This window comes from Vespula vulgaris, chromosome 1 (assembly GCF_905475345.1).
Source record: "Vespula vulgaris chromosome 1, iyVesVulg1.1, whole genome shotgun sequence".
NCBI classification, from domain to species: Eukaryota; Metazoa; Arthropoda; class Insecta; order Hymenoptera; family Vespidae; genus Vespula; species Vespula vulgaris.
Window position 1 is genome coordinate 19,306,770 of NC_066586.1, and position 16,983 is coordinate 19,323,752.

Consider the following 16,983-nt stretch of genomic DNA (forward strand, 5'->3'; position numbering starts at 1 on the left):
TGTAAATATATTTTTGCAGGATATTTATCAATAAAGATGTTGGCATCGAGTATAAAGAAATAAATGAGATACAAATACGTTTTGATTTTTTTAGATTAGGAGGAAGGAATGGTCAAACGTCGAGTCCGATTGGAGAATTTCATCAGCCAATCGCGTCGTATCTCTTAACGGACCAATCGCAAATAGCCAGGGTGTACAACTATGTTCGCGTTTACTAGTCATTCTTGGAATAACAACGTCCATGTCTGGTACGCCCATGAAGTTGAAGAAACGAGTGTTCGTTGGTCAGTAATCGCCATTTTCTTAGTCTTATGTACAAACTTTTCTCTTGAAATAATACGAGAACGTTACGACGATAACAACAACAACAACGACGAGGACGGAACAACGTGTAAGCGACACGACGGAGTTTTCAACGAGCGCGATGAATCAATCACGAAATTTCACGTCGTTGTTGAATCCGAGTTATTTGCAGAATGCGCAGCAAAACGCTGCAACTGCTAACGCGGCTGCTGCTGCAGCAGCCGCAGCTGCTGCGGTGAGTGCAGCGATCGCAAACGGAACACCTCTCAACGCGAATAACAATTCTACGACGCAAAGCAGAAAGCGCGAAGCTGAGAGTGCGTAAAACCATCGTCCCCCTTCTCTATAAGAATATACATCATTATTTTTTCAATACATATTGTAATAACTTTTTATAACATTGACTCTCTATAAATATTGTTGTAATGTAAATCTATTCTTATAGATCTTTTATGTATTACTTTGCATATTGTATATTGTACGTCGTTCTTGTTCTTATAGCGTCTATTTCGTAAAGGAAAACTCGTTTTAAATTTGAGAATGATCAATGATTATTTTAGGCGATGTTAAGCAGGAGAAAGAAACGAAAGAGGAACGTAGGAAGAGGAGGAAAACTAGATGGGGTGGTAGTGAACATGACAAAACCTTTATACCCGGGATGCCTACAGTTCTACCCACTAATCTGACCCCCGAACAGGAGAAAGCTTATCTCTGTAAGTAATCTTTTCTTACGTATTATTTTTCATATCATTTAGTCTTAATATACCTTTATATGGACAGAGAATATTTTTTAAGTCAGACTTTTGTATATAAGTTTCCAATATTTATTTTTTAAAGTATATCATTATAAATTATATATAATTATGTAAGTATAAATATGTGTGTCACTAAGTACTTGTAGATACGAGAGGTAAGGCTAACTTTTTTTTTTTTTAAGAAGCAAGTAGATCATGGATTTCGATAATAAGGATTGCCAATTATTACAAGTAGTTAGAATTATAGAGCAATTATTGAAATTTTTTACTTTGTTTTTTTATAGTCGAGTCAATTTCTAACATCGCAAAGTTACTTAAAATTCCTAAATTACTCGAATATAAATACGCGTAGTTTCAATAATTTCGTTCTTTTGAGAATTTTAAGGCCTCTTTTGACCTTCTTTTAAGGCACAAACCTTGATATCCGAATCTTCTGAAAAAAAAAAAATTAATATCTTTCAGCTTTGGATATATTCCAAGCTTAATAGGAATTTTATTCTCTGAAGGTTTATGTGTTGTTTTATATTTTAAAATCATGCTTAAATTATAAAACGTATACGGTTGTAGCAAATTGGCAATATCTAACTGTTGGGGTTTCTGCCCCCTCTAACCCGTTGGTTTACAGTTCAGCTGCAAATTGAGGAAATCAGCAGGAAGCTACGTACTGGAGACCTTGGAATACCGCTTAATCCTGAGGAAAGGTTTGAACGAAACTTACATACCAAAAATGACCATTACATATCTACAATACCTATCTACTGACCATACTGCAGCCCATAATACAGGGGTCTTAAAATATCTAAATGGCTACAATTGAATTAATATGGGATACTGATGTCCATTTGAAAAGAATGGACTAGTAAATAGCCATCACGCAGCACAGAAGATGAATTTTGATAACATTGGTTTGCCCTAATCAATTTCTTTTATTAATTCATTTTTTACTAAGCACTGCTACCAGATAAATTGTTGCTATCGCTAGAAGTACAGTTAAAGTTCTGACATTTTTATATAAATATTCAATATTCGATATATATATGAATATATATATTACATAGAGAAAATGAAACATTAGTGGCAGTGCTTAATCTGCAGTGGGTATCCTAGTTCATATATTTTTTAAATAGTCATTGTCTTGCATATGTAGAATCTGAGATAGTCTGATGCAAATGGGGTTTTTATAAAGTTATTGAAAAACGTATTTTCCAAGTCGGCAATTCACTATTTTTAAACATAAAAAGTTTACTTAAGATATAATGCAAAGGGATGCATGGGTCACCTCGAGCATAAATTTTTTTCTCTATTTAGGCTGCCGTGACTTGCACGGCAATTTCAATCTATCAGACACTAATAATTTTAATGTGGTTATAATAATATAATAGGGAAATTTTATTATTAACCGACCACAGCAGATATTTTATTATTAATTACGATTTTATCGAGCAGATTTCAGGAAAATATTGGATTATAAAAATAACATCTGCTAACATAAGCATATCTTTGTAACTTTCATTGTTACATTACTTTCAGGTGCAACTTGAAATAAACTTAAATAATTTTTCTAATAAATTGATTTACTCCAATAGGTTTAACTTCTCTGATTTTAGCTGGAACCGTTATGTTATGTCTTTGTGTTTCATTAGTATTACACATCATAGTAAAGTATTTAAGATGATGATAACTAATCTGTCAGAAATTATTTCCTAATAATCACAGGATCTATCTCTTAGCAGCTGACATCATACCGATATCTGCCGTGCACAAACGCGCAGTCTTCCAGTGGTTACCTACTATAGAATAATAAACATATAGCAATTCTACTATTAACGATAGTATATTTTTCATCTTCTGTTCTGATACTTTGGCATTGTTGGCAAACTTTGTATTGTTTGTATAATGTCAACTTCTAATCTCAAGCAATCAGATTATTAAGCAATATGATTACAACGAAATATATTTGCATCGTTAATCAATACAACGGAGTCTTTTAGTTATCTCATCTTGTCTTAATTTCAAAAGTAATCCATCGCGTTTATAAAGTTTTCATTATCTTATATAGTTGAAAAATCTTTGTTTGTTATTTTTATTGAAAGTATTTTATACCGACTTTTTTAAATTATGTTCTTAATTTATTATTTTTATTTTATTCAACTTTTCGCGATTACATTAAAATTATATATAGAATACATTTCCAACATAGTCAAAGAGTATCAGATATATAGTAAAGAAAATTCGTCTAAAATTTATTAATAATAAAAATTCACTGAAATCAAAATTTATTTAGACTTCAAAAAAAAAATTACTGCTCCATTAAAATTTATTCACTTGATCACACAATCGTAGTAGGTTCAGGTTGCTTGTATGCTAGTACCATCTTAATGAAAACTTTGTATCTTTACGGTTGTTTATTTTTTTTCAGGTCTCCATCACCAGAGCCAATATACAGTAGTGATGGTAAACGGTTAAATACAAGAGAATATCGTACAAGACGTAAATTGGAAGAAGAACGACACAATCTCATACAGAAGATTCTCAAAATAAATCCAGAATTTAAGCCACCGCCAGATTACAAGTATATAGACATATTATTCGTTATCTAACGTTTTTTATATTTCACTGTTATTTGTATATATAAATAATATATATCGATAGATGGTATTTACTGACCAAAATGTATGTAAAACGCTTATATATTTTTAGGCCTCCGATAATACGTGTCCATGATAAAGTAATGATTCCACAAGAAGAACATCCAGACATAAACTTTGTTGGTTTACTTATTGGACCACGTGGAAATACTTTGAAATGTAGGAATTTGTAAATTAAGTAATATCTCCACTATTTGTTTTATATTTAACATCGTTTTGTTTCGTATTTGTAGCAATGGAAAAGGAGACTGGCGCAAAAATTATTATTCGCGGTAAAGGTTCTGTAAAAGAAGGCAAAGTAGGTAGAAAAGATGGACAACCTTTACCTGGAGAAGATGAACCATTGCATGCTTATATAACTGCAAATAATTTAGATGCCGTAAAGAAGGCTGTTGAAAGAGTAAGTTTAATGTTATTTCTTTTAGATTGTGATTACGTATCTCCCTTTCGTAACTTTTCTAAAGAGTACTTTTATTTTCTTATCAGATCCACGAAATCATAAGACAAGGTGTAGAAGTTCCTGAAGGTCAAAATGATTTACGACGTAATCAATTAAGAGAGCTAGCATTACTTAATGGAACACTGCGCGAAAACGATGGTCCTCGATGTACGAATTGTGGAGCATCCGATCACAAATCATGGCTTGTACGTAGTGCCTGTTTATAATCGAAGAATCCGAGATTGCTATTACACGCTTACTAAAAATGTGTTCATTTTCGTTGCAGTGTCCGGACAAACCAAATGTTACCAATAATATAGTATGTTCAAGTTGTGGAGGAGCTGGGCACATCGCACGAGACTGTAGATCTAAACGCCCTGGCCAAGGCGGTCCAGCAGCTGCGGGAATGGGAGGAATGGGACCTGGTGGAGATAAGGCAAAGATAGACGAAGAATATATGTCTCTTATGGCAGAATTGGGCGAGGGTCCTCCACCGGATAGATCGAAATCTGGTCAAACTAGACAACCTGCACCAAATCCAAGTTATCCTGGACTTTTCGATAGGTATACACCATCTGTTATAAAGATGTAACGCATGTAACACTCGTATTTCGCATTTGAAATCCTTTCGTTTCGTCTTTACAATCTAGACAACAGGCACCTCGCGCCTTGATGGCCGCTCCGGCACATCCGCCGCCTCAAATGATGCAAGGTGGACCTATGATGCCACCACCGGGCATGGCTCCGCCACCGTGGAGTCAAGGCGACGTCAATAACATGAATGGCATGAACATGCAATGGCAACCACCGGTTAGTATGCCACCACCGCCGGGTGTCATGCAACCACCTCCGCCACCTCCCGGATCTACCACTCAGCCAAATATCCCTCCCTTGATGCCTTGGATGGCTGGAAACAATCAGCCACCTCCACCAGGACAGATGCCACCAACGCAAATTCCACCGCCTGGAATGGGTATTCCACCGTGGCAACAAGGGCAGCAAGGACCGATGCGTCCACCCCCTCCAGGAACGGCACCACCTCCAGGATTTCCAGGATGGCAACCTCAACAAATGGGTGGCTGGCCCCCGGCAGCTCCCGTTCCACCTCCGCCACAGCAGCAACAAACTCCTGCTCCACCGGGAATCGATCTGAACACGTTACCTACGTTATTGGCTCAACCACCACCACCTCCGCCGCCCACTAGTTAGTGTGAAAAATAATTCTATCGCACGATTAAATGTTTTTAAACCCTGTAGTAAGATAAATTATACGATTTTGTTACATTGAGAGACTTGATCATCGAATTATAGGAATAGTTAATACATTTGATGTATTGGTTTATATAATTATAATAGAACGTTATGCTCTGTGCAACTTTGTTCTTTCCAAATAGCATTGCGCATAACGAAGACCCAAGTTCTTAATATAACTGTATAATGTATTGTATGGAATACGAACAGTATGTTAACTTGCGCGAGGATATTAATTACTCCCGTTGCTATAATGTAGCTGAAATATCTAGATTTGTTTATCATTGTTTATAAACTTAAACAATACAACTAATCTTTCTTACAACAACAAAAAACCGATCGTCATACGTTACGCATTTTTATAATGCAGAATGTCCCTGTTAATTTCACGATAAAAACGTTGTTGACATTGCACATCTAATTATACGAATATCATTTGTTTGTTATTTCGTACGATGTCGTCATTATAGTGCTATTCGCCTGTTAACTCAGGTTCTTTGCACTGCACATTAATATTAAGCTTATTACGAAGAATAGTAGTAAAGTACTGTTCTTATTAGTACAAACTTGCCCAGAATGTATTGTTTGTGCATATAATGTTACAAAATTCCACCGATATACATGGACGAAGTATCAGAAAAAAGAACCAAGGGAAAATGATGATCTTGCGATATCGATTTTACGGAAGAAAAAATATTTCTTAGCTTTCTATACGAGAAGAAAAGGATAAGAGAAGAGAAATACCTAAATTTATATGTGCACAAACATGAAAAGGTAGTGAACACGGATGATGTATGTTTTAAATACGATAGGATAACATTACTTTAGTATATACAAGTTATTGTAGTTACATCATGAAAAATATAGTCAGTTTTAATACCACGCAAAGTATCAGTTAAAGTAAATGGACATATTTATAAATTAATAGTATTGCTTTTTCCAACAAACGATAATTTTATTTTTCATGTCGATGTTCGTTCTATTTATATACGATAGCAAGATTCAATTTAGAAAGAACATTACCGATAGATCGATTGCGTGCGTGATCATAAAGAAACTATTGAATAAAGGAAAGTATAAGATATATATAATTAGTCATAAACATTGTATACATAGTTACGAAAAGTAAATGTCTAAATTTTTGCTTATATATAGTATACGTTAGATATGTCCATTGCTGAAGGAATTATAAATATTATTTTGGCTAATCACCGAATTCTTTTGAAGGTTATAGTATTAAGCTATTATTACGAGTTTATTCCATTAAAGTAGTTTTGTTATTGGATTTGCTATTGGATTGGTAATGATGTGAATAAAATAATTAAATTCCTATTCATAATCTTAATGGATATTAATGTTAGTAGTATTACGTATTAAGTAAAAAAATGTAAAAATATTTACGGGGACAATGCTAGTTTGCTTAATGTGTAATCTGTACACAATAAAGGTATACATTAAAAATAGTAATATTTACATGTGAACTTCAACAAATAGTCGGATGTTCTACCACAGTCTATCGCGATACTTCGACGAGTCAACGTCGTTTCTTCGTACTACAACTTCTAATGATTTAAGTAAGTAATTCTAAGAGACACTACGATTGCATAATAATATAATCCTATCAAATTATGACAAATAATACATAGTAAATCATATTTTCAAATCAACGCACGTTACTAGAAACACACACACACACACATTAAATTCTTCAATTTTGCTTATAATCATCTTCATATTTCTAAGTTCACGTGCATATTTTCCTGATCATTTTGACGCGTCCCTGAATATAACAAATGGACCTCTCTCTTTCCGTTCCCTCTTCGCTCTCTACTTCTTCTACTCACGCTCCTGCAATAGCGCGAATGCGGTGAAAGGTTAATTTTTTCGAAGTCTTGCTTAGAGAAAATATCTCTCCCTTCCCCCTAAAAAAAAAAAAAAAATAAAAAAAATAAATAAAAAAAATTGTAGTTACGTGAGAAACACGACGATCTCCAATGGTGAAAAATGAGATCGTTCGTGCAAAATTACGAAGTTCATAAAAATTTGTTGAAATTTCGATCTACGACGTTATTCGATTAAAACGTCGATCTTTCTTTTTTCCTTTTTTCAAATGTTCAGGAACAAGAGAATTTCCTTCCGTCGTTTTGTTCGTTAAATAAACAACAATGCAAATTCTCTCATTCGCGCCCCGCATAAACATTAATGAACGATCACGTGAGACAAGGCCACATAATCACCTTGGCTCTCCGCGCCTTCCGAGACAGCACGATCGTCCTTTTCCTGTCGGCTAGAATAGCGGAATTGCCATTTTACAGTTAGCCAATCAGCAGCGGTCAACAGCCAAGCCATTTTCGCGGCATGGTAAGTGAATTGACTATAGATGACTGACCTTTGACTGTCAACTATTAGAATCGTTATTATATCGTATTTAATTATTTAACTTATTCCTTTCAATATTACGATCAATTTCGACAAAATAATAAACAAGGTTATCCGATTTACTTAACTCGCGTTAATATTTTATGTTGCTCGGTTAGAATGGAAAATTTATAAGTAAGTTTCTTACATGGATAATGATGTGTAAGAGGAGGATTCTAAAAATCTTTGTGATGGTCGTTCTGTTAAATCGATCTTTTAAAAAGAAAGAAAAAAATATTTCGCAGCCGGTAGGATTCGAACCTACGCTCCCAGAGGGAATCTGATTTCGAGTCAGACGCCTTAACCACTCGGCCACGACTGCTTGATATTTCAATAGTTTGCGGCCACAAGGGTGGAAACAACCCTCTCATAGATATAGCATTTGTTCGTCAAATTACTAACGAATTAAAATGAAAATTTTAACAATCATGTATAGAGCGAAAGGTTTAATGATTTATTCGTTCCGTTGAATTATTTCATTAATTTTTTTTTTTTTTTAACATATATATCGTTAGATAGATGTCGATTAAAAAGTTTTGACGATAAATTACAAATGATATAATTCGTCGTAAAATGGCAAAGGAGAACGTATAAAAAGAGGAAAATAAAAAAAGAAAAAGAAAAGAGAGAAAGAAAGAAAGAAAGAAAAGAAGAACAAGAAAAAGAAAAAGAGAATAAGAGAAAGAGGAAACGTCTTCTAGAATGTATATATGTTTGTCTCTCGCGAAGCATGTTTATGCATTTACGTGCAAGCCGATAAAGCAGCTGCCTAGTTAGCCGTCAACTTTGCAATCAGCAATCTCTCAAGTAGTCGAGTCCGTTTGCGGCTGTTCCAGATTGCGTCCTTGCCGTATAAAGTGCAACGGCATGTGCGTACGTGATGATATAACGGGTGTTCGAAAATGCCCATTTTAGAAATTTCCTCTTCCGCGAGCTTTCTTATATTCCTCGACGATATTTATTTGTAGAGTTCGTTTGACCAAAAGATTCCTTTAGGCGAAGAAAAATATCTTCTCGTAGAAAGCTTCTTGATGTCACGAATCGATCGAGAGCGTGAAAGTAAACCGTTAAATAAAAGTAAAGGAAGAATGAAGAGGGACCAAATGAAATATACATGCGCACGTTACGCATATATATATATGTAGATAGGCAGAGTGGCAAAAAGAAAGCGACGCTGACGTTTTACCTGTTCCGCGTAAGAAAGAGGATTTAATTGACAGGACATGATGCGGAAGTAACGTTACAAAAACTCTTGGAGAGCTTCGTCCAACAGAACACCGCGCGATCGAGATTTCCTTTTAAAGCGCGAGCTCGAGAGAAAGAACGAGAGAAAGAGAAGGTTAACGATTTGGCATCGAATCGAGCGTTACGAAATTATGCGGGTTCGTTTAATTTTTTTCAACGGCCAATTTTTCTTTATCCCGGATCGGCGATCATCGCGATACGTCGTTGTGATAAATCACAGGCGGTTGATCTTTATATCGTCGGTCACCCGTTACACTTGCATTCTTACGAGTTGTACAAGTCCCAGTTTTCTTACTCTCACCCACAACAGTTTCGAGAGTAAATTCCAGAACGAACACACGTATGTATATAGATATAAGTATACGTATACACGTTTTTGCTTAGGCTATATACGTTGCCGACTCTATCCTATCCAATCTGTCTACAATCATTTGGAACCGAACCTTACTGTGTTCTATGTATTTACACGTTTGTGTGTGTAAATACACTGTAATAATTTATGTTTTATATATATATATATATATATATATATATATATATATATATATATATATAGTAGTAGTTGTCTACGCATGCGTTCGCATATCGTTCGTAAAATACAAAATCGATTGATTATAACCGATGAGAAGCAAATGTCATTTTGCAAGAGCGTAGTACGCAATATGACAGCTTACGATTGATATATGTTACTATAACATTTACCAAACTATGAACTACTTTCGCATTTCTCCAAATATAATCGAGTACGAAAAGTAGATAGAAATTCGTGATAATCTCTATTTCTTTTTTTTTCGTAATAAATTCATCATTTGTCATTTTAAAATTGATTATTTTCATAATAGATCTATTCATGAATTCAGATGGCTTCTCGTATATAGTTATAATTAATACGACTTCATTTACTCTTGTCATTTTAACATCGATGTTCCATGGTTGATAACTTTATTCGTTCCCCGCGTTAAGCAATAATCGTAATGATATAACGTTCACGGGGCAAGAAGTCGAAGGAAAGAATAAAATAGATCGAAGAACCGAGCGACGTATATTCCTCGTCCAAAATATCAGATAACATCGGGATACAATTACCGTTAATCGCCGAGATACGGACTTTCACGCGAGTCGATCGCACAGTTTCAGTTCTTGCAACGTTATAGCGGAGCAGAAGGAATAGAACGCCCGGTGGACGGATGAACGATCAAGCGGGCCAACGTAACTGTGCACAAGATCCGTATCTATTTTTCTTATTCTTTCTTCCGTTTGTCGTCCCTTCAAAATTTATCAAAATCTCTTTCATTCGTTAGCGATAATATAATTTTTAAGGAAGTAAACAATATCGTTTGATGTTACTTTCTTTCTAAGATTCTTCTTTAAAGCGAGCCGTAATCGTAACGTTGATTGAGCGCCGCTAGTCTGGGAAAGAAAAAGCGAAAAAGCGAAAAAGAGAAAAAGAGAAAGATAAATAGAAATAAAAGAAACACATCGGCTTTTGCTGCTGCTGTTGCTGCTGCTGCTGCTCACTTTTACTTCAACCAGGAACGAACGGTACTCGATTAGATCGCCAGCCGTCTAGCCTGCCCATCGGGGAATGCTTTCGCAAGGCAGGATGTGTGCGAGATGCCGGAGGGGTCGATTCAATTGAAATTCAATTACAAAACTATTTTCGAGCTTGTCCTGGCCTGAATCAAACTAGCGGACTCGCAAGGACTCGAGATGGCCGAACTCTCATACGCGTTTGCGTGTGGTAGTCAATCTACACACGACTCTCGTATATCTATTCCTATCCGCACGTGTAGACGCGCGTGTGAGCGTGTAACGAGAAAGGCGTTTGTGCACACGGAGAAAGTGTATATCCACCGATTGTGAGTTAACCTTACGATCCACTCAAGCGGGAATTTGTGTTCCTAGCTTTACTCGGTGATATCTGAAAAACCGCGACTTTCCACGGCCACGTGACGCGGATAAGATTAATTCCGCGAGATCTTAAAGATCTTGAAAGTGGAAAAGCCGTCGAACGGAGTCTTTCTCAACTTACATTTAGCATTGAGTACTCGACTCAAGATCACAAATCCAGCCGATTGTAATTTTACTCGTGAAGGGTGAAATATCGATGTATTTTTCTTTATAGTTTTCCTCCTACAATTATGTAATTTCTAACTGTACAGCTTGCAACGATATCTCCCTTTCGATTACACGGCCACGTGACCAGAGTTAAGATCAAAAACGAAACGAGATTCGAGTTATCTCTCTCTCTCTCCCTCTCTCTCTTTTTCTCTATCTATCTTTCTCGTTAGGGTCGGCTAGAAACGATTGAAAGTTGTCGCTGATTTTTTCCTCCATTAATTATATTCGCCGCCAAGGCCTTTTCACGCTGTTGCATTCCAGGCAACGGCACGACCTGGCACGCACCGCACTTTTCTCCTTCGATCTCTCGAAGAAGGCGGGTCTCTCTCTCTCTCTCTCTGTATCTTTCTCTTTCTCTTTCTATCTCTTTCTCTTTTATTTTTGCACGCTCGACAAGTACCACCGAGACTTGTCAGTTGGGTCAGAACGCGGTCAAAACCGATTCAAACTCATTTTTCTTCTCGTTCGTTCAGCTCTCTCGCGCGATTACCTCGCACGAATATAATATACAGGCCATCGTTCGAACGAAAAACCGAATACACGTATGTATTATATCTACATATGTATCCGCGTGTAAAGTTCGAGTCGCTTGTAAACGAATCGGTGCTTGCTTGATTCGTTAACCCGATCTTGCTTTCCAAGTTTAATCCCTCGCCATCGGTATCCTCTCCCGTCTTGGAAATGTGAAAGGTTTCGTATCGAACGAACGATTTTATGCATATTAATTTCGATGGTAGCCAGATTACACCGCGTATCGATATCGCCGAGACAATTTTTATTACCTTCGTTGGAAGAAAAGTCGATCCTCGTTTTGTTCAAAAAATTCTTATTATTCCAAATATTTTTTTTTTTGCTTTCGTTCGTCGATGTAAAGAGTGTAACGTTTGTAAAAATAATTTCCAAGGTTGTAGTTCTCGATCGTTTAAACGTTATTCGGTAAAACCCGGGAGGACTGAGAAAATAAGATAGAATATAGTTTGCTATACATTTCACACCTGTATTACTAACGGTATACGTTCTTTTTTCTTCTTTTTTATTTTTATCTTTCTTTTTCTTTTTCTTTTTTTTCCAAAGAGTATCTTCTCGTATTTACACAAATGTTATAAGTTTTTGATTGTTCGTGCGTGAGTGGAAACACACAAATGTGATGCTCCGATAATATCAACCTCGAATCTGCATTACACTTCTGCGAGAGCTCCTTGTTTTTCATTTTCTTTTTTCTTCTTTTCTGATTAATTTCTTCAATCGATTAATTCTTAAATACTTTTATATAATTTTGTTCGCGAGATAGAAGATATTTTCCATCCATTAGAGACACTAACACCGACACCCCACAGAATATTATATCCATGAAACGTGACACGTACCGTATATAGTACGAAGCAACGTTTTAATTTCGAATTGCTCGACCGCGCAAAAGAGTTAGGTACACGGAAGACGTATAAAGCGTATAGAAAATTTTACTTACGCAATGACATAGCTCCCCTTTTTCTTTCTATCTCTCTCGTACACGTATTTTCCTTATTATCCGAAAGTATCTCGTGTTACTACATGCGGTAAGAATAAGTAAAACTGTCAGAATCGATCTCTTTTACGATATTATCGCAATGTAATTAGAGTAGTTCGTCGAGCGGCACGAGAAGAGAATTATAAGAAGGAACGCGTATAATTTATCGTTGATGCGTAATAAGAGAAAAGAGCATGTATGAGAATGCTGACATATAACACTAATTTAGTTAAGTGATCACTGTTTCTTTGAGAAAGTAAATATCTTCTCATAAACGATGTCAAGATATATATACATATACATATATATATATACACATACATTCGCATATATATATATATATATATATATTGCTTCGAATTCGTAAAAAATACATGCGGGAGTCTCGTTTAAGGATGCAATTTTTCTTTTTCAATTTCAGGTGAAATTTCAAGCGAACGAGGAATTGCGAGGATACGAAATAATGGCTGATTAATGGCGGTCTCGTGGACGAGGAGAAAAAATGAGAGAAAAAAAGAAAATGCAAAAAAAAAAAGAAGGGAAGAAGAACACGATGTGGCCTCTCTACGGTAGAGATAATCCGCCCTCGCCTGGAGCGTAATTTCTCTTACCCAATTCAGGTCGACGATGTCGACTTCGAGACGAGAGAGGAGAGAAGCAGTGAGAGCGACCTATGCAAGAAAGAAAGAAAGAGAAAGAGAGAAAGAGAGAGGGGAGGAGAAAAAGAGAGACGAGAAAGAGATTGGAGACGACAATCGGTGGAAGGGAAAAAGGATGGAAAAAGGAAAAAGCTAAAAGGATGGGCGATTACTCAAACTGCTCGAACCGCTTGGTGAACGCGTAAGTATGTATATGTATATCTTTATTTCGTAAGCAAACGCGATCCGTGGATATTCGATACGCGAAACATACATAGGTAGGTAAGTTGCACGAATCGCCTCGAAGATTTACAGTTGCCCGTACTTATCGTTTGCTTCTTTTACTTATTTTCGTGTTTCTCCACGGTTCCTTTCGATAGAATCCGTCATCGATCTCGCCGTCTTTCAATACGCTGACATATGAAATTGCAATTGACGATCGATCCATCGATCGAAGGATAGATGGGTTATACGTACATATATGTATTCGTCCTTCTTTCGCTTTGGATATGTAAGTACGTAAGATCGTATCGGCTTACGAAATGCATATCTCGATAATTCTTAATTGACCGTGTAACGATTATTAATTGAAAGTGATTTTCTGACTTTTACTCGGACGAGTTTTTTTTTTCTTTTTTATTTACTTATTTATTTATTTTTTGTTTTTTTCTTGTTTTTTTTTGTTTTCTTCCTCGCATCGATCGTAAATAATTACATATCTGTTAGGATCATCGATACGGTCTTTTCTATAGACTTAATGCCGCGCTAAGTATCTCTCAATGATTATAAATCGAGCGTGCGCGAATGATGAGTTTGATGTAGAAATATTATATGTCGATGTACATAAGTTGCGAGTAAAGGTTAGCGGCAAGAATCTTGTGTTAATATCGATGAAAAATGCGTGATCGTTGATACTAGTATTAATTGAAGTTAATGGCACGAGATACAATGTACGATTACGATAGATGCGATTAACGATCGATGAGCGATTTATTGTTGTAACAGTCGATTTAAACGCTTCGTTACCATCGATGATATTTTCTTATTGTTAATGAGACTTTGATTTCTGATTCTGACCGTCTAGATTTACACGCGTACGATGGCGTCTAATATCTCGTCCTTATGTTACCGATGTTCTTAAAACGCGTCCACGCGGCTACGAATACGATCCTGTGATCCTTTAGTCGTCGCCATGGTTAAAAAGAAAAAGAAAAAGAAAAAGTGAAAAGAAAAAGAAAAAATAAAAGTCACATGTAAACGTAGATATAGACTAGGCGGCGGTCGAATTGGTCTACGTGATTCTAGACACTAGACAGTACGGAGTAAGCATTACGTCTCTATCAGTTAGGAAACACCACGTCTACTCTAATTTCAAGATTAATTCTAATCCTAATACTTTCTGTCACCGTATCCTTCGTGACTGTTAATCCGACTATGTTTCTTAATGATTCGCCGAGTACTTTCCGATATTACAAAAGGACAGGTACATTAAATACTTACTTACCCTTGTATATTTATATTGGCAAATGTTTTTTTTTTTTTTTTTTCACAAAATCTTTATTATACTCATTAGCAATTGGTTATTTCTTTTTCTTTTTTTTAATCTTTTTCGTGCAAGGATTTTTAGTTAAGTCGTCCAACATCTTTTCAGAGATGTGAACGCCTGCACAAGACACGAATGGTAGTGACGAATGATGTAAACTTCAATGGAGATTCGAGTATATGTATTTACGATTTATTATCGTACTTACGTCCGAATAATTCTCCTTGAATTAAAACGATCGAAAAGAAAGAATTATTTTACACGTACAAATGAATTTCATTGATAGTTTCTGTTATTCCGTCGAGATTAGATACGTTTAAAAATTAGCATAATCGATCGAAATTAAATGAAGTGCATCGAGTTGTGTATGACATACTTAATTAAAAAGGTCAGGAAGATATCTCGTATTTTTCTTCTATTATATATATATATATATACTACGTTGCAAAATACGTATAAATAAATACGTTCACACATATACGATCAAAAGTGATACCCACGAAATGCTTTCTATAGAAAAATTTTTATACGATAATTTAATCTCATTTCGGTTGTTCTTACTATTCACGATTCGTATCCGCTTATCTAGTTTTCGCTACGATCGGGTCGTAACGAAACCGGTTGGTACCTGGTGTACCTGGGTGGTATACATAATCAGATTATTTGAAACGTGGCCTTTCTTTCATATTCGCCCTAATAAAAATCAAATCGTTGTTTATCGAAAATATGCCAATATTTTTTTCTTTGTAAAAGTATCATCCATAATTCCGATAACCTTCAATTTTTTTGTTTTCACAGAGATATAAGATATTTATCTTTCATACAAAAAATAAAAATTCAAGTGTTTGTCAAGTTTTGAGTATACAGTGGGAGGGAAATTATTTTTGAAATAGCAAGAACAACGACGACGATAGCGATGATAGAGAGATAGAGAGATGGAAATTGTTGAACTCGAGATAGTAGTAAGTAGGTACCAACAGGACGACGACGGTGCTGACTTGTCGCTAACAGTTCACAGCCGGAATATCTACGGCCTTGTAGAGGAGAGCCGATCACTGCCTGCTCTACCACGCCCTGCTTTGGCATTCTCCACGATCACAAACGCATTCTACGCGATTGCACGTATTTACAGACTGATCTCGAACAACACAGACGCAACTACCGTGAAAGTATTTTATCTTATTCGATATAATCTCGATTATGCGAATGCGATTTTAACCGGTTGCCGGTCGCGATTCGTTCGACTCGATTTTTTTCTCGGAACCGTTAAATGCGCGTTGATTCGGCTTCGCTAACTCACTCCGGATGTAACTTCGAAAGAGAACGTGCTCGATAAAAACTAATAGCAAGTTTCGCCTCGACTTTCCAATTAAATTGACAAAGATTAAATTTAAGTATTATAAGGAGATGAGATTTTTCGATAACGATAGACGAGGATAACGTAGAAATATTAAATCCGATATAACGAAATCTAATCTAATGGATATATCTATTTTTATTATTCTTCGTATAAAATAAATAAGATATAAATATCTAATTATGAAATAACCACCGCGATATCTCTTGGAAATCATTTAAATGGTAAAGAGCTACACACGGATTACTAGTAAGATTACAACTGGGTGTCACGGATTTACAAGATGTTCTTTAATTTCTTAACATCAACTCCATTTGCATATTGCTACAATAGATAGCAAGATGTAGTACGCTCGAACTTCATTGAAATCGTGTCGGACGTTTAGAAAGCTCGCAATTAGCGTGTCGAAGTAAACGCAAGAACTCCTTGTTATTTTCATCGCCTGATCGAACGATCCTTGCAAGGACGAAGTTTCATTTTCTTTTGAAAAAGAAAAGAAAAAAAAAGAAAAAGGAAAAAAAAGAACACGTTTGATCGTTGATTCTTGAATTTTCTTTCGTGACAAAGTTTACCAGTTAATCGTCTTGAAAGAACATTGACGTTGGTTCTGTTCACCGTGAACGATCATACCGCATAATTAATTGCGTTCTACCGTCACGGTCTACCTACGACATTACCCGTTTCCGAGTTCGTTTCATACAAAGTAAGCCGATCGATAGTTTGATCGATCGATCGCTTCACGGTGAATTAATAAAACC

At 35.9% G+C, this 16,983-nt stretch overlaps 1 protein-coding gene and 1 non-coding gene across 4 annotated transcripts; one reads left to right on the forward strand and one right to left on the reverse strand.

Moving 5' to 3' along the window:
* The first annotated feature begins 150 nt into the window (after nucleotides 1-150).
* On the forward strand, nucleotides 151-5,433 carry LOC127065911 (splicing factor 1). 3 transcript variants are annotated; one of them, XM_050998951.1, is made up of 10 exons: nucleotides 248-391; nucleotides 476-620; nucleotides 864-1,016; nucleotides 1,684-1,759; nucleotides 3,478-3,630; nucleotides 3,759-3,865; nucleotides 3,940-4,106; nucleotides 4,193-4,351; nucleotides 4,432-4,709; nucleotides 4,796-5,433. In XM_050998951.1, the coding sequence occupies exons 3-10, from the start codon at nucleotides 962-964 to the stop codon at nucleotides 5,352-5,354; spliced, it is 1,554 nt and encodes a 517-aa protein (XP_050854908.1). In that variant the 5' UTR covers nucleotides 248-391; nucleotides 476-620; nucleotides 864-961; the 3' UTR covers nucleotides 5,355-5,433. The 3 variants fall into 3 exon arrangements, with proteins under 3 accessions (XP_050854918.1, XP_050854908.1, XP_050854897.1); XM_050998961.1 differs by lacking the exon at nucleotides 476-620 and having other exon boundaries at nucleotides 151-284; XM_050998940.1 differs by having other exon boundaries at nucleotides 270-620.
* A 2,621-nt stretch (nucleotides 5,434-8,054) lies between these two features.
* On the reverse strand, nucleotides 8,055-8,136 carry Trnas-cga (transfer RNA serine (anticodon CGA)). Its single transcript has one exon. It is a non-coding gene; the product is annotated as a tRNA-Ser (tRNA).
* Nucleotides 8,137-16,983: the final 8,847 nt, after the last annotated feature.

What these genes read in the sequence shown, in the direction of transcription:
- LOC127065911 (XM_050998940.1), top strand. Translation starts at nt 425, where the DNA reads ATGAATCAATCACGAAATTTCACGTCGTTGTTGAATCCGAGTTATTTG. An exon ending in CAGAAAGCGCGAAGCTGAGA is followed by an intron (nt 621 to 863) that starts GTGCGTAAAACC and finishes TGATTATTTTAG; the next exon opens with GCGATGTTAAGCAGGAGAAA. An exon ending in ACAGGAGAAAGCTTATCTCT is followed by an intron (nt 1,017 to 1,683) that starts GTAAGTAATCTT and finishes GTTGGTTTACAG; the next exon opens with TTCAGCTGCAAATTGAGGAA.